The sequence below is a fragment of the Loxodonta africana genome, chromosome 3 (genome assembly GCF_030014295.1).
Source record: "Loxodonta africana isolate mLoxAfr1 chromosome 3, mLoxAfr1.hap2, whole genome shotgun sequence".
In the NCBI taxonomy this organism is placed as follows: Eukaryota; Metazoa; Chordata; class Mammalia; order Proboscidea; family Elephantidae; genus Loxodonta; species Loxodonta africana.
The window spans coordinates 197,246,108-197,270,281 of record NC_087344.1 but is presented as its reverse complement, the minus strand read 5'-3'; the positions used below and the strand labels follow the sequence as shown (position 1 = coordinate 197,270,281).

The following is a 24,174-nucleotide window of genomic DNA, read 5'->3' as shown; positions in this document are numbered from 1 at the left end:
CCAGTATTGTTTTCTAATGCAGAGTACAGGGTGGGTCCCAGCAACTGTTTCTAAAACTGACTGGGTTCTTGGTTTTTTCAAGATGAGTTAAAGAAAAAAATGCAATGTCAATGCATAATAGTATCTTTTAGAAATGTTTAAATGTGTTAAGAGGAAGTAGGATCCCCTCCTACTCAAACCAAATTATGTAAGCAGGAACAATTCATCATATTAATAATTAGTGTAAGACAAAGTAATTGCATTCTTGTACATATTTTATAGAGTAAAAAAAATTTGGGGGGGTAAGCATTAATAAAATGATCACGGGTATACTGCTAAAACTATTATGGAATCCCATATGAAAAGCAGAGTAACTTAATCACCTAGACATTACCACAGATATAGGCACATACCCTCTTGGCTACTTACTTGATCTCTATTTTCCTCAAACTAGTGAAAATGTCTGTCTCAGACAATATCTTTCTCAGTTAGGGAAAAGAGCTTTAAGAATCATTGAAAGATAAGATGAAACCGCGTCGCTGTTGAGTCAATTCCAACTCATAGTGACCCTATAAGACACAGTAGAACTGCCCTATAGAGTTTCCAAGGAGCAGCTGGTGGATTTGAACTGCTGACCTTTTGGTTAGCAGCCAAAAGCTTAACCACTGCGCCACCAGGGCTCCACAAGACAAAAGGGGTTTATCTATTTGCTCTCTGAATTTGGGATATCAGCCAAATGGCATTATAGTATTAGTAGGTCTGATCTAAATATGAAAGCCTATCCTCTACAAAAAGTATGCATGTGCTATGGTGCAATTATGTAAAAACATACATGCATTGTTTAAAGTAAATGAAACATACACATTTCAATAATCTGTGTTAAATTAGTGGGTTATTTATGATTTCTCTTTTTGTTTTTCCAATTTCTGAGTGTTGAGGTAGTCCTTCTGAAATTAAAAAAATATTTTAAACTGTTCCCACAGTTTTGTATTAATGGCTGGGACCACTTGATAAGAATTCTATAGAAATATGTAAACCTAAAGACTACAGAAAAATGTTGCCTCTAACAACCAAAGAATTTAAAAGCTGAAAATTCAGTAATTAAAAAAAATATTAAGCTCAAAAGTTTGAGAATTCTAAAATTAAGCCTCCTCTATGTCATTTATGTGGTTTAAGACAGGTATTTACTTAGTACTAAAAACCAGACCTACTAATTCAAGAGCTTCTAATCAAATTTTAGCTAGTGGCTTTTATGAAATTACAAAAAAAAATAAATAAATAACTAAAGTCATTTAATTAAAAAATGAGTTTTTAAAACCATTTCCAAAAAATAAAACATCAAAACACACATACACTCAGTTTGGCTTGTCTTTTAAAAAGGAACAAAAAAGAGGCTTTAAGTCTCTTGTACTAATAATAGGCAAATGACTTACACTGAATACTATGTTTTGACACCAGTTTCTAAAGTAGGCTTATTATTACAAAAGCTTTTCCAACCGGTCGCAAGAAAGGGAAAAATCACCAAGAGATTAACTTTTGCAGAAGGAAGGGACTTTATGAATGCATTCCAGTTCCAATTTACTTAGATATGGTGTTAGAAGAGGGGAAAAAAATGAAAATACCAAAAATCTTTAACTACAAAGGACATACATGTGTTTCTTAGTAAAAAGCATGTGTGTGTATTAGAGATAATTTATTCCAACCTAGCACAGGGTTTGACAGTTTAAGAGTAAAAGGAACAAAGCAAAAAATGATGTTATATTATGTAGGGGACAGGTATTTTAAACTTTACGTGATTAATGATGGCTGGAAAACTAAGCAACATTTACGCCTCCTTAAAGTGTCCGTTACATACTCCTAATTAAATGCCTGTCAAATGGTATGAACTGATGTAGGGTTTCTGGCACTCTTCTGAATGAGATATACCGCCTTAAAAGGGAAACAAGAGAACTCTTGAAGGAGAATTTGAAGTGCTTCCTATTAGGCAATGTCTTTTTTTTGTTAGAGTTTTTTTTTTTAAGGTCAGAATTGAAAGACCAGGCTTTTTAGTAGTTTCACAACAGAATAAACTTGTTTTACCTCAATATAATTTTTCTGGAGTCTACTCCGAAAATAAAGTTTCAACTAAATCACTTAAAACGTGTTTTTCTAGACTACATAGGTTAGAAGAGACAAATATTCACATCCATTTTAGTAACGATGGAGCCAAGTATAAGACACATTGTTAATACAACTGTAGATAAAATAAAAAACAAGAGTGATTGGAAAAAGAATTTTATTTCTCAAATTAATTCACTTTATCCATGAAGAAATACAGTCTTTCCACTCAGGTGAGACAGATAAGAAAAATGAGAAAGCAAAAGAACCGCTAGGAATCATTAGTTACTCCCCAGACAAGCACTGACACCAACTCACAATGCCTTAAATGGATATCACTGCTGCCTTAGAAAACAGAAAGCTCACCAGCGTGTAGTATAGTTCAAACTCAGAAATATTAAGAAAAAAAAAAAAATGCCCCTCCAAGGAAAAAAAAATCTCTGCTTTACCTCTTAAACAATTCTTGCTGTTATATAGGAAATGTTTTTACAGAAGCTTTTAAAGTCTGTAAAACAAATATTCGTGCTGGTTCTCACTTAGGAATGAAAACACATTGTTGAAGAGAAAATCCTAAAGAAAAGTCTCACTCTAAAGTGATTTCACTCATTAAATGGGGAAATTGGCGCGGGGCGGGGGGCAAAAGTACCAATTAAAACACATAAAACTAGTCATGTTATCACCTTATCTACAGCAAGATCTATCCCACGTGTCTGTCAGTTCGTCATGTGGTGGTGGCTTCCATGTTGCTGTGATGCTGGAAGCTACGCCAGTATTTCAAATATCAGCAAGGTCACCCACAGTGGACAGGTTTCAGCTGAGCTTCCAGGCTAAGGCAGACTAGGAGGAAGGCCCTGGTGGTCTGCTTCTGAGAAGACTAACCAGTGAAAACCTTATGAATAGCAGGGTCACAAGGTAAGCCCCTCAGGTTGGAAGGCACTCAAAATACGACTGAGGAACAGCTACCTCCTCAAAGCAGAGTCAACCTTAATGACGTGAATGGAGTCAAACTTTGGGGATCTTCATTTGCTGATGTGGCATGACTCAAACTGAGCAGAAACAGCTGCAAATATCCATTAATAATAGGAACCTGAGATGTACAAAGTACGAATCCAGGAAAATGGAAATTGTCAAAAACGAAAGAGAACGCATAAACATTGATATCCTAGGCATTAGTGAACTGAAATGGACTGGTATTGGCAATTTTGAATTGGACAATCATATAGTCTACTATGCTGGGAATGATAAATTGAAGAGTAATGGCGTTGCATTCATCGTCAAAAAGAACATTTCAAGGTCTATCCTGTAGTACAATGCTGTCAGCGATAGGGTAATATTCATATGCCTACAGGCAAGACCAATAAATATGACTATTATTCAAATTTATGCACCAACCACTAAGACTTAAGATGAAGAAATTGACAAGTTTTACCAACTTCTGCACTCTAAAACTGATCAAACATGCAATAAAGAAGCATTGATAATTACTGGTGATTGGAATGCAAAAGTTGGAAACAAAGAAGCACTGGTTGTTGGAAACTACAGCCTTGGTGATAGAAATGATCCTGGAGACCACAGGACAGAATTCTGCAAGATCAACAACGACTTCTTCACTGCAAATACCTTTTTTCAACAAAATAAATGGCGACTATACACATGGACCTCACCAGATAGAATATACAGGAATCAAACTGACTACATCTGTGGAAAAAGATGATGGAAAAGCTCAATATCTTCAGTCAGAGCAAGGCCAGGGGCTGACCAGAACAGACCATCAATTGCTCAAATGCAAATTCAAGTTGAAGCTGAAGAAAATTAGAACAAGTCCACAAGAGCCAAAGTACAACCTTGAGTATATTCCACCCGAATTTGGATATAATTTCAAAAATAGATTTGATGCACTGAACACTAATGACTGAAGACCAGATGAGTTGTGGGATGACATTATTGACATCATACGTGAAGAAAGCAAGAAGTCATTAAAGAGACAGGAAAGATCAAAATGGATATCAAAAGAGACTCTAAAATTTGCTCTTGAATGTAGAGTAGCTAATACAAAAGAAAGATACGATGCAGTAAAAGAGCTGAAAAGGAGATTTCAAAAGGCAGTTCGAGAAGACAAAGCATTAAAATGAAATGTGGAAAGACCTGGAGTTAGAAAACCAAAAGGTTCAGCATCTCTCAAGCTGAAAGAACTGAAGAAAAAAATTCAAGCTTAGAGTTGCAATACTGAAGGATTCTATGGGGAAAATATTAGACGATGCAGGAAACATCAAAAGTAGATGGAAGAGCGGCCATCTAAGACACATCAATTGGTCTCAACCCATCTGGAGCAAAGGAGAATGAAGAACACCAAAGGCACAAAGTGATTTAGAGCCCAAGAGATAGAAAGGGCTACATAAGCCAGAGACCACATCAACCTGAGACCAGAACTAGATGGTGCCCAGCTACAACCAATGACTTCCCTGACAGGGAACTGAACAGAGAATCCCTGATGGAGCAGGAGAACAGTGGGATGCAGACCTCAAATTCTCGTAAAAAAGACCAGACTTAAGGGTCTGACTGAGACTAGAAGGACCCTGGAGGTCATGGTCCACAGACCTTCTGTTAGCCCAAGACTGGAACCATTCCCACAGCCAACTCTTCAGACAGGGATTGGACTAGACTATAAGACAGAAAATGACACTGGTGAGGAGTAAGCTTCTTGGCTCATGTAGACAGATGAGACTATGTGGGCAGCTCCTGTCTGGAGGTGAGAAGAGAAAGTATAGGGGAATAGGAGCAGGCTGAATGGACATGGCGAATACAGGGTGGAGAGAAGAAGTGTGCTGTCTCATTGGGGGAGAGCAACTAGGAGTACATAGCAAGGCGTATATAAATTTTTGTACGAGAGACTGACTTGATTTGTAAACTTTTACTTAAAAGCACAATCAAAAAAAAAGATGGAAGAAATACACAGTTACTGTACTAAAAGAATTGGTTGCCGATCAACCAATTCAGGAGGCAGCATATGATCAAGAAGCAATGGTACTGAAAGAAGAAGTCCAAGCTGTACTGAAGTCACTGGCCAAAAAAAAGGCTTCAGGAATTGATGGAATACCAAATGAGATGTTTCAACAAGCGGATGCAGCGCTGGAGGTGCTCATTCGTCTATGCCAAGAAATTTGGAACACAGCTACATGGCCAAATGACTGGAAGAGATCCACATTTGTACCCACTCGCAAGCAAAATTTTGCTGAAGATCATCCACAACAGTTGCAGCAGTACATCGTTGACATGGAACTGCCAGAAATTCAAGCCACATTCAGACGAGGACATGGAACAAGGGTTACCATTGCTGATGTCAGACGGATCTTGGCTGGAAGCGGAGAATACCAGAAAGATGTTTACCTGTGTTTTACTGACTACTGTAATGGATTGAATTGTGTCCCCCCCAAAATATCTGTCAACTTGGCTAAGTCATGATTCCCGGTACTGTATGACTGTCTACCATTTTGTCATGTGATGTGATTTCTCTGTGTGTTGTAAATCCTATCACTATGATGTTAATGAGATGGATTAGTGGCAGTTATATTGATGAGATCTACAAGATTAGATAGTGTCTTAAGCCAATCTAAAAGAGAGAAGCAAGCAGAGAGACACAGGCACCAAGAAAGCAGTGCCAGGAGCAGAGCAGATCCTTTGGACTCAGGGTTCCTGTGCGGAGAAGCTCCTAGTCCAGGGGAAGATTGAAGTGAAGGACCTTCCTCCAGAGCTGACAGAATGAGAGAGCCTTCCCCTGGAGCTGATGCCCTGTATTTGGACTTCTTTACTGTGAGAAAATAAATTTCTGTTTGTTAAAGCTATCCACTTGTGGTTACTTCTGTTATAGCAGCAGTAGATAACTAAGATAACTATGCAAAGGCATTCGACTGTGTACATCATAACAAATTATGGATTACATTGCGAAGAATGGGAATTTCAGAATACTTAATTGTGCTCGTGAGGAACCTGTATGTAGATCAAGAGGCAGTCTTTCAAACAGAACAAGGGGATGGCAACACTATGTCTCACATACTTTGGACATGTTATCAGGAGGGACCAGTCCCTGGAGAAGACATCATACTTCGTCAAATAGAGGGTCAGCAAAAAAAAAAGGAAGACCCTCAAGAAGATGGATTGACACAGTGGCTGCAACAATGGGCTCAAGTATAACAACAGTCATGAGGATGTGCAGGACCCAGCAGTGCTTCGTTCTGTTGTACACAGGGTCACTTATGAGTTGGAACCAACTAGACGGCACCTGATGACAACAACATAGCAAGATCTAAAGGTAATTTTCTTTATAACAAAGAGCTATCTTATCCTATGCCTATAAAGATAACGTGAAAAGGGGGGAAAAAAAGGTGGAGTTACAAAAAAGTTTTAACAATAGATACTATACTCTTATATGCTTACCTAGTTTCAGTGTCCTGTATTTCATAGAAAAGAAAGTTCAGTGGGAAATATATTCTCATCTCTTACACACACAAAAAATTAATTTCTGATAATGTTCCCACAGAAAACTAATTTAAGAAATAATTTGTTGCCTGCAAGTATTACTATAAAATATATTAAAAGGTTAAGGTCACACCTTAAGTATGTATAACCAAACTAAACCCATTGCCATCAAGTCGATTCCAACTCAAAGCCACCCTATAGCACAGAGTAGAACTGCCCCATGGGGTTTCCAAGGAGTGGCTGGTAGATTCAAACTGCCAACCTTTTGGCTAGCAGCCCGAGCTCTTAACCACTGAGCCACTAGGGCTCACAGATATGTATACAGTCTCAAAAATATCATGAGGATTCAGGGCACAGGCTGGTTAGTGAAATGAGAGAAAAAAAAAAAACCTGTAAATTGTACACAGGAATACTCTCATTCCTATACCTAAAAAGGCATCAGAAAGTAATTCCTCACTCTTTTTCCAAATTTGTATTATGTAACTTTCACAGATGGTGTTTTCGAATTAGAAATATCCTCAGATAATACTAACACCAGAACAAAGGCACTCTGAATAAATATATTTCAACTGGCTAAAATATCTGACTCATTAGAAAAGATGAAATTCTGAGCAAAAACCGTTACGCAGAAAGGATTAATGACATTACATCACAAGCAAGATATTCTCTCCAACGCATGGAATGGCTCACTGTGCAGTAATTTACCTTATCTGCAACGAAGGGCTACTAATCTGGAAATGCGAAAAACTTTAGAAATATCAACAGTACAGATCACCGCTGAGAAGACAACAATGGCTTCCCCTCAACTAGGCAGCAAAAGTAGGTGGGGGAAAAAGCCCCAAATTCACATTTTAAAGTCTTTAGATTTGAACAATGACCCATATAATGTGAAAGGGAAACGCTAAAGAAGGCATATAAGAAATATCTTGAGACAAACAGGAAGGGAGTTGAACGTCAATGCATGGGAGAAAAAAGTAAATGTAAAATTAAGCTTAAAAGATTTAGTAGGATCTAAAAATTTTTTTAATGAGATAGATAAACGGATATACAGGAGATGCACTAAAGTGTGTGTAAAGAGAAACTGGAAGGTGCTGAGATGGTAGAAGACTGTGCAAGGAAGGTTTTTCCACAGATTCCTCTTCTTTCTAATGGAGATGTGGTTGTCTACTTCTTCGGAACAATTAAGATCTATTACTCTGTATATGCCCATTTTTCTTACACATCAGAGTTGAAAAATACCAAGGCCATGGGTAAAACTGAGGAAGGGGAAACATACATCTAAAAAATTAAAGTTCAGATAAGCACACGTAGGCCATCATAAAATGTTATAACCAAGTTTTATTTCAATCTGCTAAATTTGAGGCATATAATGACCTGAACGCATCCCTTTACACGCCTTTCTTTGCAAAATACAAATGATGGTAGAAAAGAAGCATTTCCGAGGTTTCAACAAGGTAACACAGAGCGGAATCTTATGAAAAAAGCTTCATTTAACTTTCTCTTAAACTGTTTTTTTTGTTTCATTTTTTTTTTTTTTAGGATAATACCTACGTCACCAATGCCATAATAAAGAAATCTTGGCCAACATTCCTCCACAAAGCTGCTTTTAAAAATGGCAGTCATTTCTCTTTGGACAACCTTACCACCTTCTACCAGATGGTTTGCCTCGATTCTCCTCTCCGAAGGAAAAGCAAATCAAAATTAAACCAAAAGAGGATTCAGGAGAAGGACAGGCTCTATTAGATTCAAACTAAACAGTAACACACATTTCCAGTCATTTCATCACCTGTAAAAAAACACCTGTAGAGTCATTAAAAACAGCCTTCTAGCTGCCGAAACTGCTTGGCCAACTCCTGATGGCAAGGAGGGTGGAGAAAGTTCTCAGTATAGGTTGTCAGTGTTGGTGCTCCGAGGAGTCTTTATCTTCTCGATGTTTTTGAGGATTACATCATGTAAGGTGGCATACTGGTTCCGAACGTGCAGCAGAATCTGGCGCACACTCAGGTACTCGTTTTCGTCGACCTCGGCTACAGTGCGGCGGTAATCTTCCACCTGGGGGTACTTCACGATCTTGGAAACCAGTTTGGCCCGCGTGTTGTAGTAGGTGGAGAAGCGGCGCAGATAGGAGGCCGCCGTGCTCTCCACCGTCCACAGCTGGTCCACCGTGTCTTCCTGGATAGACACCCCGAAGTTGTTGCCATCCTCCACCTTCGGGATCAGCAGCTGCACCCACATCCGTACCGTGTTGCATTTCTCTCTCAGCAGCTCGATCTCAGGCTTTACCCGCTCAATCAGCTCCACCAGATGCTGATTGCTCCTCAAAAGCTGTCCCTCGCCCCCCGGCAGTGCTGGTACCTTGGTCGCGGACTGGGTCTGCAGAGACTGCGGCTCCCGGTTGGGGCCATCCCCCACGGTGTCTGTGGCCGCAGGGGGCTCGGGACAGGGCACCGAACGGATCCTGGACAGGTCTTGCAGGCGGAGCTCCTGGACCCGGCTATCCAGTTCCGACAGCTTCTGAGGGAAGAAGGTGGACACCAGATCCTCGGCCTCCTGGGCGATGCGGGCCCGAAACGAATCCACCTTCCCCTGAACGTCCTGCTCTAGCTTCAGGGGGGAAGCCATGCCCTCCCCCGGCGTCGAGAGTTGGGGCGGAGACGACCTATGTTTTCCTTTTCGGCAGGCCTGGCCTGCACCTCCGCCGCCACGGCCAACTCCCAACAGACCACGCCCTGCCACGCCGGAAATGACGTGCACGAGAGAGGGCGCGGGCGCCCGGCCACGTCCTCGGGGCGGCACTGTGGGACCAGCCAAGGCTCCATGTCGGTAGGCTGCAAGGGGCTGGGTGCTGCAGTATCATAGACAACGGCTCAGGGGAGACCAGGTCTGGTCTAGTTCCCGGAGCCGCCTCTCTCCTACCTACTGGCCTGGCTAGTGGGAAGCCAGAGCAAGAAAGGCCAATTCCAAAGCACTTAATCGATACGCATTGTGAAGACTGAGCAATGACAAATCAGTGTACTTTACATAGAAGTTCCAGGAAATCCGCAGTCCCTGGGTCCAGAACACAGGATCTGTTCTGAAAGGCACCACACTAAATGGGCTCTCCAGAGCAAGGCTCACATTTGGAGAGAGCCTCGGTCATAGTTTTACAGGGAACCAGGACCTAATCCATGCTGTTCCCCTTAGAAAATCAGAAGTAGCTCACTTAACTGGTATTTTAATCAAGTTAGCAGACTTTTGAGATGTTCTACAGCTTACTTCAGAAACCCTGGTGGTATGGTGATTAAGAGTTCGGCTGCTAACCAAAAGGTCCGCAGTTCGGATCCCCCAGGCGCTCCTTGGGAACCCTATGGGGCAGTTCTACTCTGTCCAGTAGGGTCACTATGAGTCAGAATTGACTGGATAGCAATGGGTTTTTTTGGATATGGCTTTATAAAATTCTTGGTCCACAATAGAAATGTTAAACGACTTGTCTTAAAACGCACCCTTTTGGGGGCAATTAACAAAATTTGAATATTGACTGTAAAGTATCAAGGTCAAATTTCCTGAGTTTGATAACTAGTGTGGTTACACATGAGAATATCCTTGTTTTTAGGAAATACACATTATAGTATTAAGGGATAAAGGGGCATGATGTATTTAACCTACTCTCAGATGGTTCATAAAACGTGTGTATAAAGAGAATGATAAAACGTGAGGAGATGGTAAAAACTGATCAATCTGCATAAAGGATATATGGGAGTTCAGTATTACTCCTGTAAGATTTTTGTAAGTTTGAAACTTTCAAAATATGAAGTACAAAAACTCTTTTCCTGAAAGGTTTCCAGAACCATAAAGGCAAAATCTGTAGCCTTCTAAAATTTCAGCCTACTTACTTGTATTTGTTATCCTTCCCCTGAAATGCTCTCCTTTTGTTCTTTGCACACCGTGCACTTAAGTTCTTATACTAGCCGTATTAAAGTTTATTTCAAAAAGGAGTATTCTAAAGATGCTATAATACAGTTTTTTATGTAACTGTCACCTCTATTAGATTGTAAACTCCTTCAGGGCAGGGCCAAGTATCAATTTGTTTCTGCTACATCTACTACAATGCCTCCCATGGAGGAGGTGGTCAATACACGTCTGATGAAATGATCCTGAATAAGATTTTAGCTAAGCATAACTTCACATAATCTAGAACGAATAGGAAAGAATCAGCAAGACAAACGTGTTACACGTTGGGTTCCTGGCAAGCAGACTCTGAGAGATTGCTTACAGAAAGTTTATGAGTATACCTGAAAGTACCTGTGGAAGCGAAAGGACAGAGCAAAGTGAGATGGTGGACTGCAACAAAATCCCAAGAAAGGCCTCAGTTGACCACAAGGGGATCTGGGAATGGCCGTTCAGAGTTGTCCTGAGTTGGAGACAAGGCAATTCCTGAAGAGGGACCTGGGCAGCGCAGCATAGTTTCAACTACACATGTACCGTATTAAGATAATTATACCAACACACTAGCAGTTTATTTAAGTCAACCATGTTTAGCCCCAATTAGGAGTTGGAAATTCAAAGATGGTTTCTGTGCTCAAATCCTGTAGGAATGTAACAAAGAAAGTCTTACGGGAATGTGACAAAGAAGAAAGCAGTAGAAGAAACTTTATTTTCAACAATGTAGGAGGGAAGGGGTGAATGCTGAGTGTATATGTATGTGTATGCGTGGGAAATGAAGGCATTTAGGGAACTGCAGAAAAGTTGGATCGTAAGGGAAAGTAGCAGGAAATGAGGCAGGAGAAGCAAGCAAGGACTGGTTCATGGAGCCAGGGCCCTGTTTGCCCTGCTTATGGAGCTTGGATTTAAGAAAAGAGAATGAAGGAATTTAGGAAAGGGAAAAATACACACGTATAGATGATCTGAATGGTGGAGGTGGATCTGAATAAGCGACTGATTAAAGGAAGAGAGATTGATACCATCATCCAAATGAGAAAGTGTGCCTCATTTCAAGTAGTCGCAATGAGGATGAAAAGAAATGTCAATAGAGTTTTAGGAAGTAAAAACAGTACTCAGTGATAGTTTTGGATAGGGAGAGATAAGAAAAGGAACAATTCAAATATATGTAATTTTTTCCTTATGCAAAGAATTTCTATTTATTCTTAAATTAAGCCTCTTTCAAGAGATGAATTAGATATACATGTATTTTTACACAGATATATTTGCAGTCAAGCTTGGAAATTTAGGGCTATCGAACAGAAAAGGAAAATAAAATCTTGAAACAGGTCCACAATTTTCCCCATTTTCTTTACTACTTTAGAATTACTATGGAAATTTTCTTTTATACAATTACAGTTTAAAAAGTCTTCAAAGGTATATATTTTAACAAATGGTTACTCTATTTTCAAAGAGTAAATATTTCTAATTGCTCTTTTAAAGAAGCGGGGAAGTTTCCACTTAAATCATGAAACTGATTAATACAGCCATTTATATGAAATTATTTTCTTTAGTTGTCTGATGATAGAATATAAAATTCTGAAGAACTTCAGCTGTTCTATTTCCTGGTATGATGTAAGAGTTTTATTTACTCATGTTTCCTGTCCTTGTTACTAAGAGTAGCGGTTGATAGGAAAATAACTGCTCCTAATTTTTCTTCCCCCATCAATCATCAGCAATCAGCAGTTGTTTTAAAAAATTCTTTATGAATTTGTATGCCCAGATCTGCCCCATGAAATTATACTGAGCGCCAGTCAACAGGTGGAGGAAGGCCAGGAACAGCTGTGTATTGTCTTGTTTAGGGGAGTTTCTCCTTTCTCCACAGCCCAGCAGGGTTCATCACGTATTGATGCTAATAACTGACACACGGTTCTTCTTTTAGGAGTATCTACAGATTTACAGATTGATTTATCCTTTAAGTATCTCCACACTCTAAAACTAGGCCCCACAAAGAAGGGATTCTGTGGTCCTATGTGTGAGTTCCACTTAGGAACTGTTGTTGTGTCAACTACTGGACAAAAATGTAACCCCGAGAGAGGGATTGGGATTCAGTCCTTCAAAATACATTTTTCACTGATTGGTCTCTATAAAAGTTAAGAGAAATATAATCAGTGGGGGCTAAAGTCTAGGTAATCTTAAAACTCTGGTGGGTGGTAATATTTATCTCCTTATATTTACAAAATCCTCATCTCCGGGTTTTAAAGGATTTTAAGTTATCTAGCCCAAATGACTTCATTTACCACTCATAAATACTTGCTTGTGTGTATCATAAAATGCTTTTTATTCTTTATAGTATTTACATACACTATACATAGTCTTAGTTTTACAATGCAGTTACTGAGTAGTTAGAGCCGATATCTAAGATAGACAACTGTATCACCTTCCCTTCCTTCATCCTTCCTCCTAGACTGCTGTAAAATAAGAAATGCAGAGACACTCAGTGCCATGTTACTTTGTCAACTGTAGCTGCTAATTCAACGTCTCCAGAACTCAGTCTCCAAATCCAGTATGTAGGCATGCTTTTAGGTGAAGAGGACTGGCAATGCAGCAATGTGCTTAAGGCTATGGAGTTAGCCTAAACCAAAAAACTCAAACCCATTGCCATCAAGTTGATTCCGACTCATAGCGACCCTACAGGCCAGAGTAGAACTACCCCACAGAGTTTCCAAGGAGCGCCTGGTGGATCTGAACTGCAGACCTTTTGGTTAGCAGCTGTAGGCCTTAACCACTATACCACCAGGAGTTAGCCTACCAGGTTCAAATCCTGGCTTTGCCAGTTACTAGCTGTGTGACCCTTGGTAAATTATTTAATCTCTCCGTTCTTCATTTTCCTCATCTATAAAATGAGTGTTATAATAACAGCCATTGCATAAAGGTTGTTTTGAGGATTAGTTAATAATATATAGTTTTATTTAAACAAAGTGGCCTGAACATAGTAACTGCTCCATAAATGTTGGTTGTTATTGATGGAGGTCTCTATATCAGCACTCCAAAATCTCCCCTGACCCCTTGAAATGGGGCAGAACTATGAGTTCTAAACAAACCAACCAAGATGTAATGGTCTTATTCACTACCTTGTTATTTAGTAGTGATGGCTAATTGTGCTACTGAGTTAAATATACGTAATTTTCTAAGAAAACGTTCTTGTAATTTCTGAGATGATCAGTGTTTAGAGACTGTATCACAGAGGTCACAGGTGAAGTAGAGCACGAAGTTCATTGCCTTCCTTGGCTGGAAAGTGCACTCCTGAGGAGAATCCCTCCGGCAACACCAGTGCCGGCTGCTGCAGAGTCTGTTCCAACTCATGGTGACCCCATGTGTGTCAGAGGAGAACTGTGCTCTACAAGGTTTTCAGTGATTGACTTTGGGGGAAGTAGATCACCAGGCCTTTCTTCTGGGGCACCTCTGGGTAGACTCAAACCTCCAACCTTTTGTTAGCATTGAAGGACATTAACCATTTGTACTACCCAGTGGTTCCTTCTGGCGATAGCCATATATTTACTCATTAAGTTCATATTATTTTATCTTACAAATTACATGGTTGGTATATCTTGGAAACAAAGATGTCTACACTCAAGGTTCCTTAAGATCATTGGTTTTAACAAAAAAATCTACTGATTTCTGGGTTCTAGATTTTTAACTTTTTAAGATGCGTTGGCCAGTGACTCTCCATCTAAGACACCAATGGCTTCATTGTTTATAAAATCCCTTTTACTGGGTGAACAATGAATCCTCTAGTTGGTGTTTCCCAAACTGGAGTCCATCAGTTCCCTATAAGTATTGATTTTGATAACAAAAATAACTGCTGTAAGCATATTCTAGATCGTATTATAACATAATTCACTTTTCAGCCCAGCAATTATATTGTTTATGTATGATTATACCAAGTACCAATACTTTAAATGAACAGAGAGGAGCCTATTAGGTAATAGCCTATTAGGTTATCCTTCTCCCCACCCCCAAACAATTGTTAAATCAGACAGAACAAAGGTTACTTAGTGGTTCAAACAGAGAAAACCAAAGGAAGAATTAAGTTATCACATAGTATTCAATAGCATGGAAATGTTTACTTAATAATTTAAAGTAACTGTACCATAAGAGTACTACCTTCTTTTGTTAGTAGTACCTATTTCAGAAAAACATAATCTATTACATAAATTAATACTGGTTTGAATTCTATTGGCTTTGTAACTTTATGTTTAATTTATACAATTATTTAGTTTTTATAGTTGTAGAGCTAGAAGTATAATATTTTTCTAGAGCTTTGTTTTATGTTTATGTACTTAATAAGTGTCATGGATTGAATTATGACCCCCAAAAATGTATGTATCAATATGGCTGGGCCATGGTTCCTAGTAGTGTGTGGTTGTCCTCCATTTTGTGATTGTAATTTTATGTTAAAGAAGATTAGGGTGGGATTGTAACACCCTTACTAAGGTCACATCCCTGATCCAATATAAAGGGAGCTTCCCTGAGGTGTAGCCTGTACCTCCTTTTATCTTACAAGAAATAAAAGAAAAGGGAAGCAAGCAGAGAGGGGGACCTCATACTACCAAGAAAGTAGCACCAGAAGCAGAGTACAGAGCGCATCCTTTGGACCTGGGGTCCCTGCACCTGAGGAGCTCCTTGACCAGGGGAAGACTAGACAAGCAATCTTCCTCCAGAGCCGACAGACAGAGAAAGCAGTCCCCTGAAGCTGACCCCCTGAATTTGGATTTGTAAACTAGCTACTAGACTGTGAGAGAATAAATTTCTCTTTGTTAAAGCCCTGCACCTGTGGTATTTCTGTTATAGCAGCACTAGATGACTGGGACAATAAGCATTTTAATAATAACTCAATGCTGGAGGAAAATTTCTTCTTCTAAAAGGGGAATATAACTCAAGTTTGAGAAACACTGTGCTTGTAAAAGTCCTCCCCTAATTCCTTGCGCAAAGAGCTACAGAACTGTCTTCCTTAAATGTATGTCTGATTACATTTCTGTCTTCTACAGGATAAGAACCAAATTCCTTAAGCATGGGCCACAAGTTCCTTCCTAATTTGGATCCTGCCATCTTTCATCTCCCAGAACCTACTTTACATGCCAACAACAGTTCTCTCCAACTTCTCATGCCTTTGTATTCATACTCACCTCTCTGTGTGAAATTCCACACTGCTCCACCTTCCTCCCACCCTCGACCTTATTCATTCCTCTACAATCAACTTGAGTTGTTCCTTTGAAAAACCTTTCCTGATGCCTTCTCCTCTCTCCTATACGAAGTCCAAGCTCCAGCCATAAGTTAAATAGTGTAATGACATTTACCTCACAGAGTCGTTGAAAGGATTAAATGAAATAGCATATAAAACAGCTATGACAATAAATGCTTCATAAATAGTGGCAGTTTTATTTGTAGTGTCAAAGTATTATGCACATATCTCCTTTACAGTCCTTATCAGTGTTGTAAATTCTGGATTTACAACTCACTTTTCTCCACTATAATAAATTCTTTGAGGACAAGGATTTTATAATAATCATCTACATACGCCCTATGGTAGCAGGGTCTGGTAACAGCAAGTGTTCAATGAATGTTCATTACTGAATGAATGAATAATGAACTAATGAAGCAAAATAGGACAAAATTTTATCAGACAGTACCTGACCAGCAGAAAAGACAGGACTATCAGGAAACGTGTTTTTTTCTCTTTTCCCTTGAAAAACTGCTGAACTGTGCTACATCATGTAAAAGTCCATTCTGGAGCTCTAATTGTCTTTTGGACTGAACTCTTTCGGGATTTATAAAGGAAAGCTACCCCAAAAAACCACTGCCATCAAGTTGATTGCAACCCAGAGCGACCCCACAGGACAGAGCAGAACTGCCTGTAGAATCTTTATGGAAGCAGACTGTCACGTCTTTCTCTCACAGAGCAGCTGGTAGGCTCAAACCTCAGACCTTTTGGTTAGCAGCCTAGCTCTTTTAACCACTGTGCCACCAGGGCTTCTTAAAGGAAAGGTGGGAAATACATTTCTTTTTTTCTCTCATCAGCAGCACGCAGAGGTTTATATTCTGCTGCTCACTCTGGTAATATGTAGATTTCTACGAGTTACAGAGTTGCTCAGTTTTAAGAAACAGCCCTCAGTTAAATAACTGGGGTTCGTCTATAGAACAGCAGTCATGCAGTCCTACGTGTTTGTGCAAAATGGATGTGCTGGGGAGTACTAGCGACATACACACCAGGAGTAAGGGCGATGGTGGCTCTGACTCATGCTCCCACTGGTTATTTATAGCTGCGTATTAGCATGGGATTTGTTTTCTTTGGCAAAAATACAAGATTTCAACCAACTGAGAGAAGAAGATGTAAGAAAATACCTAAGCATAAAACTTCGGCAGCTGAATAATAATCCAACTCAACAGGCTCCCCAGGGGCCGGTGCAAGCTGAAATCAGCCCAGAATTACAAATTTCATGAGCTGCAGATTTTTACTGCTAAGACTAAGCAGTGCTTAACCAAGATTTCATTCCTTTACAGACACTTCCATTTATAATTCCTAAATTCACTAGTTGGGACTAATTTTTTTAGATTAGTGTACAAAATATACACAAAGAGTTTCTAATTTATCTAAATTTCACCAGCAACAGTCAAAAGCATAGTTAAAAAACGTAAGCCAAAGAATTTTTATGCTTTGACCTGAAAAAATGTAATTTCTCAATGTTCATTTAAAATTACTCTGATTTTCCTTCTCAGCACCTATTATAAACTGGTGTTCTGTTATATATTTATCTGTATATTTGTTTAGTGTCTGTCTATATTAAGCTCTGGAAGAGCAAGGGCTTTGTCTGTTTTGTTCATTGCTGGATTTCTTACTGGGAGAACAGCCTGGAACATAGCACTACTTAATAAATATTTTATTGGCTGAATGACGGTAAAATTGATTCAATCTCTTGATTAAATAATAATTCTTTCAGGATAGCTGTAGTTGGAAAAGTTTTTTTTTTTTTAATTATAAAAATCAGGCTTTTTTTAAATTATAAGAATCAGGCAATTATTCAAATAATTAGTTACAACTTAGTATGAATAAAGTTTTTCGGGTATTGAAATCAGTTCTTAAGAGGTTTGAGCAAAGAAACCTTTTATGCTCTAAAGATATTTCCCATTTATGTTTTCTCTTAGAGAACAACAAGAGAGGTACTACGAGGTCAAAAAAGTTGTGAATTTTGGTATTCATCCCTACCATTCACCTTTTTAAATTAGGGGTATTTGTTTCAAAATTAAATCCAAGATTCACATTTTGGTAGATGGAGAATATGTCCCCCTAGCTTTATATTTTAAAATCAGGTCAACTGTACAAAAATGCTATAATACAAATAAAAGTATAAATAAAAACAACTGAGTCTGGACTTATTTTGGTACTAACAAGTATTTTGCATAAGGAGATACTATGCCTTCCCTAATCTAATCGGATCACAAAACTGGCAAAATAATCCTAGGAGGGTAATAGCTTTCAAATAACCACCAATCATATATGAACAGAAATTAGGTTGACTCTTTCTGTAAGGTAGGGTATTCTATACATACTGACGTATTTTATTTAAAAAAATACGCAAGATAACTAAAAAGGTGACCCAAAGCACCTAAACCAAAGTGAATCTGCTTTATCAGAATAGGCTTGAACTGTTTTGTAATTTGAATTCAAATTATTTTACTACTAACCTTTGACCTTAATAACCTATAGATATCAATTATCTATCAAAATGTCAGGTAACAGACTTTTTCTAAAAATAAGAAACAAAGAATTGCAACCTTGTGCAATTAGATCTATTAATAATTACTAAACTTAAGCTGATGTCTTTTAAAATCTATATATGATACTGTGTATAGCTTACTAACAGTTCTAAGAGAACAATAAAGACTTGGTTTGTTCTACAGATGAAAAAAATGTCTATTACATCTTCTGGATGAATACATGATGTATCAGTTGTATCTGCTCCTGAAATTTATATTGATGACTCCTATCTGCCATCAGTATGAAAAGGTGGGATTAAAAACTACATAGTTTCTTTCTACTAAATCCATCAGACTGAATGGCATGTAGTCAACTTGAATAAACTCTTAAAAGAGCTGAAAGCCTGGTATATCTGCTATTCAGTTTTCTATATGTAATCTAAGTATCTAGTTTCATTGACATGTGAAATGAACAATGGATTAGAATCAATTCAAGAAATATTTCAAAGAACTTTAAAATCACTTTTTCTAAAGGTTATGAGAAGAGATTATGGGTTATCCAGGGAGATCCTGCCTATCCTCCTGTTTGGAAGAGTGACTCCCTTTCCCCGCCAAAAGGGGAAAAGAGTAGGCCTAAATTCTCTAAATCAAGCCTTCATAAACCCAGTTAGATAATAACATATAAACCACTGTTGTCAAATCTTGCAGTTTTAATACTCACTCTTTCCAAATGTGCTAATTTTGTCTTCTCTAAGTCTGCTATTGATGAATGATGAGGAAAATAATAGCATTAAAATGAATCTTTATGGGAAGTTGATGGTGGGAGTGGGAGATCATGGATGGTTATGCTACATCTAATGAAAACAAATCTCCGCATCTTGCGAGTTCTTCAGACTCTAGCCTAAGTTTCAAAGGTCAATCCCCTGATAGAGAAATGAACATACGTATTGTTGTTTGGTGCCACAGAGTTCCAACTCACAGCAACCCTCTGTACAACAGAACGGAACACTGCTCAGTCCAGTGCCACCCTCACATTCATTGCTGTTTCAGCCCATTGTTGCTGCTACTGTGTCAATCCGTCTCGTTGAGGGTCTTCCGCTTTTTTGCTGACCCTCTACTTTACCAAGCATGATGCCCTTCTCCAGGGACACGTCCCTCCTGATAATAGGTCCAAAGTATGTGAGACAAAGTCTCACCATCCTTGCTTCTAGGAGCATTCTGGCTGTACTTCTTTCAAGACAGATTTGTTCAGTCTTTTGCAGCAGATTTGCTCAATGTAATACGTACGGTGCTAGTATTCGACTTATTGTTTCACTTAAACTTAACAACCCAGGAAGATGTAACTATTAATATTCCTGTATTAGAGAAAAGGACACTGAACCTCTGAAAAGTATTTCCCTAAAGTCTTTGAGTTTGTAAGCAGTAGAACAATGCTGGTTCAAACCCATGTTTATCTGACTTCGAACCCCAAGATCCATGGTTGCCTATAAAAAATGCTGCATCAGCACCCAAAAAGTTATTTTCTCCACTAAGCTAAAAAGTAATGACTCACAGCTAAGTAGAAAAAAAACTTTTTCCTATCTCTGAATAAGGCTACAAGAGGCTACAGGATAAACTATCTATATCACGTACTATTTTCTGCTCTTTAAGCCAATCCACAGAATATGTGTATATGTATGTATGTATATACACACTCATATATATATATATGTATATTTTTAAAAGATTCTGTCAAGGATCTAATTCCACAGCTCTCTTTTGCTAAACAAAGAAAAGCCACCAGTAGATTCGACAACAAGTAGTAGTAGGAGCCTTATTTTTAGTTCCTCTTTCACTTTTCTGAGTATTTCCTAGTGCTGTGATCTATATAAGCACATGTTATGTGTTAGTTTAGTCTCATCTGGTTTCTAGAATCTTGGTTTGGCAATATCTCCTGCTACCCATTACACTTTTGCTATAATTTTCTACAGTATATATTATGCTTCCAAAGAGTATATAAATAACATTTCATTGGCTAAGTATAAAGACTGGAAATTTGAGGTTGAAGAAGTTCAATCACAGGATTCTGTCTTAGGAAGTTTCAGCAAAATGCACAAACTAACAAAAAACAAGGATAACATGCAGAAAACTGACAGTGTGGTGTAACATTTTTAACATGGCTTTGCTTTAATTCTCCCTTTAAAAGTTGTTGAACTAAAACATGGCATTGAATGTCATACATTACTGCATACCCATATGCAAAAAAATGAACTTTGATCCATTCCTCACTCCATATACAAAAATTAACTCAAAATGGATCACAGGCCTACATGTAAGACCTAAAATTATTAAACTTCTAGAAGAAAATATAGGAGAAAATCTTTGTAACCTTGGGTTAGGCAAAGATTTCCTAGGACAACAAAAGCATAATTCATAAAAGGAAAAAAAACGGCAAATTAGATTTCATCGAAATTAAGAATTTCTGCTCTTTGAAACATTGATAAGAGGATGAAAACACGAGCACGGACTGGGAAGAAATATTACTGTCACATATCAGATAAAGGGCTTGCATCCAAAATATGAAGAAGACCTGGTGGCACTATGGTTATAAACTCAGCTGCTAACTAAAAGGTCGGTAGTTCGAACCCACCAGACATTTGAGGAGAAAAGACCTGGCAATCTGCTCCCTTAAAGATTAAAAAAAAAAAAAAATTTTTTTTTTTTTTTTTTTTTTTTAAGATTACAGCCTAGGAAATACTATGGGGCAGTTCTACTCTGTCCTATAGGGTTGCTATGAGTCAGAATTGTTTTGACAGCATACTACAACAACAACTATAATGTCCAGAATATATAAAGAACTATCAAAATAAAATTATTAGAAGGCAAACAACCCAATAAAAAATGATCAAAGATTTTAACAGGACTTCACCCATAATGATATATGGGTGGCAAATGAGCATAAGAAAAGACGGCCCACATTACTAGTCATTATGGAATCACAAATTCAAACCACAATAACATGTCACTATACATCTACTGTTTTTCTTAGGTGTCGTCGAGTGGATTTTCGACTCAGACCCCATGTGAGATTAGAACTATCCCATAGGGTTTCCTAGGCTGTAATCTTCCTGGAAGCAGACTGTCAGGTCTTTTTCTTGTAGAGCTGCTAGGTGGATTTGAACCACCAACCTTTCAGTTAGCAGCCAAGCACTTAATTATTAGGCCACCAGGGCTTCTTGCACACTTATTCCAAAACCAACCAAACCTGTCGACATCAAGTTGATTCTGACTCAGGACAACCATACAGGACAGAGTAGAACTACTCTATAGGGTTTCTAAGGAGCATTTGGTGGATTTGAAACGCCGACCTTTTGGTTAGCGGCCGAACTCTTAACCTCTATGCCATCAGGGTTTCCTACACACCTATTGGAATGACTAATATTAAAAAGACTAGCCATATCAAGTTGTTATGAGTATGCAGTGAACTGGAACTCTCCTAAACTGCTGGTGGGACTGTAAAATGGTACAACCACTTTGGAAAATAGTTACTTAAAAAGTCAAACATAACACCTACCATATAACCTAGCCATACCACTCCTAGGTGTTTACCCAAGAGAAATGAGAGCATATGATGCCACAAAGACTTGTACGTGAATGTTCACCATAGCTTTATTTGTAGTATCCAAAAGGGGAAAAACAACAAATGTCCACCAACAGATAAATGGATAAACAAATTGGGTTATACCCACACAACAAAGTATTACTCAGCAATAAAGAGGAATGAACTACTGATACAAGCAACAACAGACATGCATCTGAAAATAATTATGCTGAGTCAGAGAAAACAGAGAGTACATAATGTAGCATTCCTTTATATAAAATTCTAGAAAATGTAAACTAAGTTACAATAACAGGAGTAGGTATATGGCTGTCTGGTGACCGGGAAAGCAGGTAGGGAGGGATCACAAAGGGGCATGAGAAAACTTAAAACTTTCAGAAGTGATGGACATGCTTGACTCTGGTGATGGTTCAAGGAGATATACATGTGTCAAAACTTATCAAATGTGCCATTAAATATATGCAGTCTATTACATGTCAGTTATACCTCATTAAAAGAGAGAAACAGAACTTCTGGCAAAGGCAGCTGTTTGATCCCAGGCTTAACCCTTCCCAGAAGCTAAAAACTCATGATAAAGACCATTCTGGGCAAAGCTATGCTAAGAGTTTTAAAATAGCAAAGTTAGAAAGTACGGAATTGCAAATAAGTAGATGAACCATAACTAGCCTCTATGCAGACACACAAACTTAATAAATCAATTCAAACTAAAGTCTGGCTTTTAGATAGCCTGCTTTCTACCAATCAAGTGAATGACAAGCAACCATTTTAAACTGGAAAAAAATCCCAATTTGGAGAAATTCCCTACCAGTTTGTACCATATATAAACTGATCAAAATTGTAATATGATAAGCTCATCTCTTTGGAGAAGAGTCTCTGTTCTCAACAGTTTTCTCACTCAATAAAGCCATTTAACTCCAATTGACCCGATCATGTTTTCCTTCCATAACCTCAATAAAGCTGTTTAAAAAAACAAAAACAAAAACAAAAAACCCTAATCTCTGGTGGGGATGGAAACACACTAAATATGTCGTAACTTTGGCGAAGGGTAAGACAGTACACAATACTGGGGAAGCCAGCACAACTTTTCCAAGGTAAGGTCATGGAAGCTCCATAGACACATTAACTCCCTGAAGGACCAAATTGCTGGGCTGAGGGCTGTGGGGGCCATGGGCTCAGGGAATATCTAGCTCAACTGGCATAACATAGGTTATAAAGAAAATGTTCTACATTCTACTTTGATGCGTAGCATCTGGGGTCTTAAAAGCCTGTGAGCTGCCATCTAAGATACGCCACTGGTCTCACCCCTTCAGAAACAAGGGAGAATGAAGAACCCTAAAGATACAAGAGAAAGATTAGTCCAAAGGACTAATGGACCACAGCTACCATGGCCTCCACCAGGCTAAGTCCAGTACAACTAGATGGTGCCCAATACCACCACTGACTGCTCTGACAAGGGTCACAATAGAAGGTCCTGGACAGAGCTGGAGAAAAATGTAGAACAAAATTCTAACTCTCAAAGACCAGACTTACTGGTCTGACAGAGATTGGAGAAACCCTGAGAGTATGGCCTCAGGACACCCTTTGAGCTCAGTAATAAAGTCACTCCTGAGGTTCACCCTTCATCCAAAGATTAAGCAGGCCCATTTAAAAAAAAAAAAAAATTAGACTAAAGGGGAACAACAGCCCAGGAGCAAGGACTAGAAGGCAGCAGGGAACAGGAAAGCTGGTAATAGGGAACCCAAGGTCAAGAAGGGAGAGTGCTGACCTGTTGTGGGGTTGTTAGCCAGCGTCATAAAACAGTATGTGTACTAACTGTTTAATGAGAAGTTAGTTTGTTCTGTAAATCTTCATCTAAATTACAATAAAAAAATGCATATATATAAGGAAAAAAAAAACAACCCTAATGTTCACCTTAAAAAACACACACACATAGCACTTGTGAGGTGCACTTCTGATTCTACTTGGGATCCAGAGATGGCCTTTAAGGCAACCTGCATGTATAACAAAGCACTGCATAGCATACAGATCTTCACTATCAGTTGTAATTATAAACTATGGTAAAGTATAAGTCTTGGTCTCAAATATCAGAGAACTAACTTCAAACAAGCTGCAAGGTTTACTTTTTACATTAAGAAAATCAGAGCCTTCCAAGTGGTCTAGTTCCCTGATTGCTATGAAGGCTAACTCCTCAGAAGGGGATAAAACAGAAATTCAAGGCAAATGCAGAATATTCAAATATGCCTGATTACAACAGCATAAAATTAGAGCCTATTTTGAAAATGATAAAGAATATGCCAAAATGAAAACAAAATAATATTAGGTTCCAGCTACAAATTCTTGAATATTTTCTAGCTTCCGACAGGTAGAAC

The 24,174-nt window shown here is 38.5% G+C and overlaps 2 protein-coding genes across 2 annotated transcripts in view; both read right to left on the bottom strand.

Annotated features, from left to right (window-relative positions):
• Positions 1-24,174, bottom strand: part of ATF6 (activating transcription factor 6) — a 261,968-nt gene that overhangs the window by 98,635 nt on the left and 139,159 nt on the right. The window lies entirely within an intron of this gene.
• LOC135230825 (proteasome activator complex subunit 3-like) overlaps positions 1-24,174 on the bottom strand; it is a 72,504-nt gene that overhangs the window by 28,253 nt on the left and 20,077 nt on the right. Inside the window, exon 1 of the mRNA XM_064282877.1 lies at positions 1-24,174. This exon is cut by the window's left edge and continues 28,253 nt beyond it; it is cut by the window's right edge and continues 20,077 nt beyond it. Within this exon, the coding sequence (XP_064138947.1) occupies positions 8,434-9,174 (741 nt within the window). The 5' untranslated portion in view covers positions 9,175-24,174 and the 3' untranslated portion in view covers positions 1-8,433.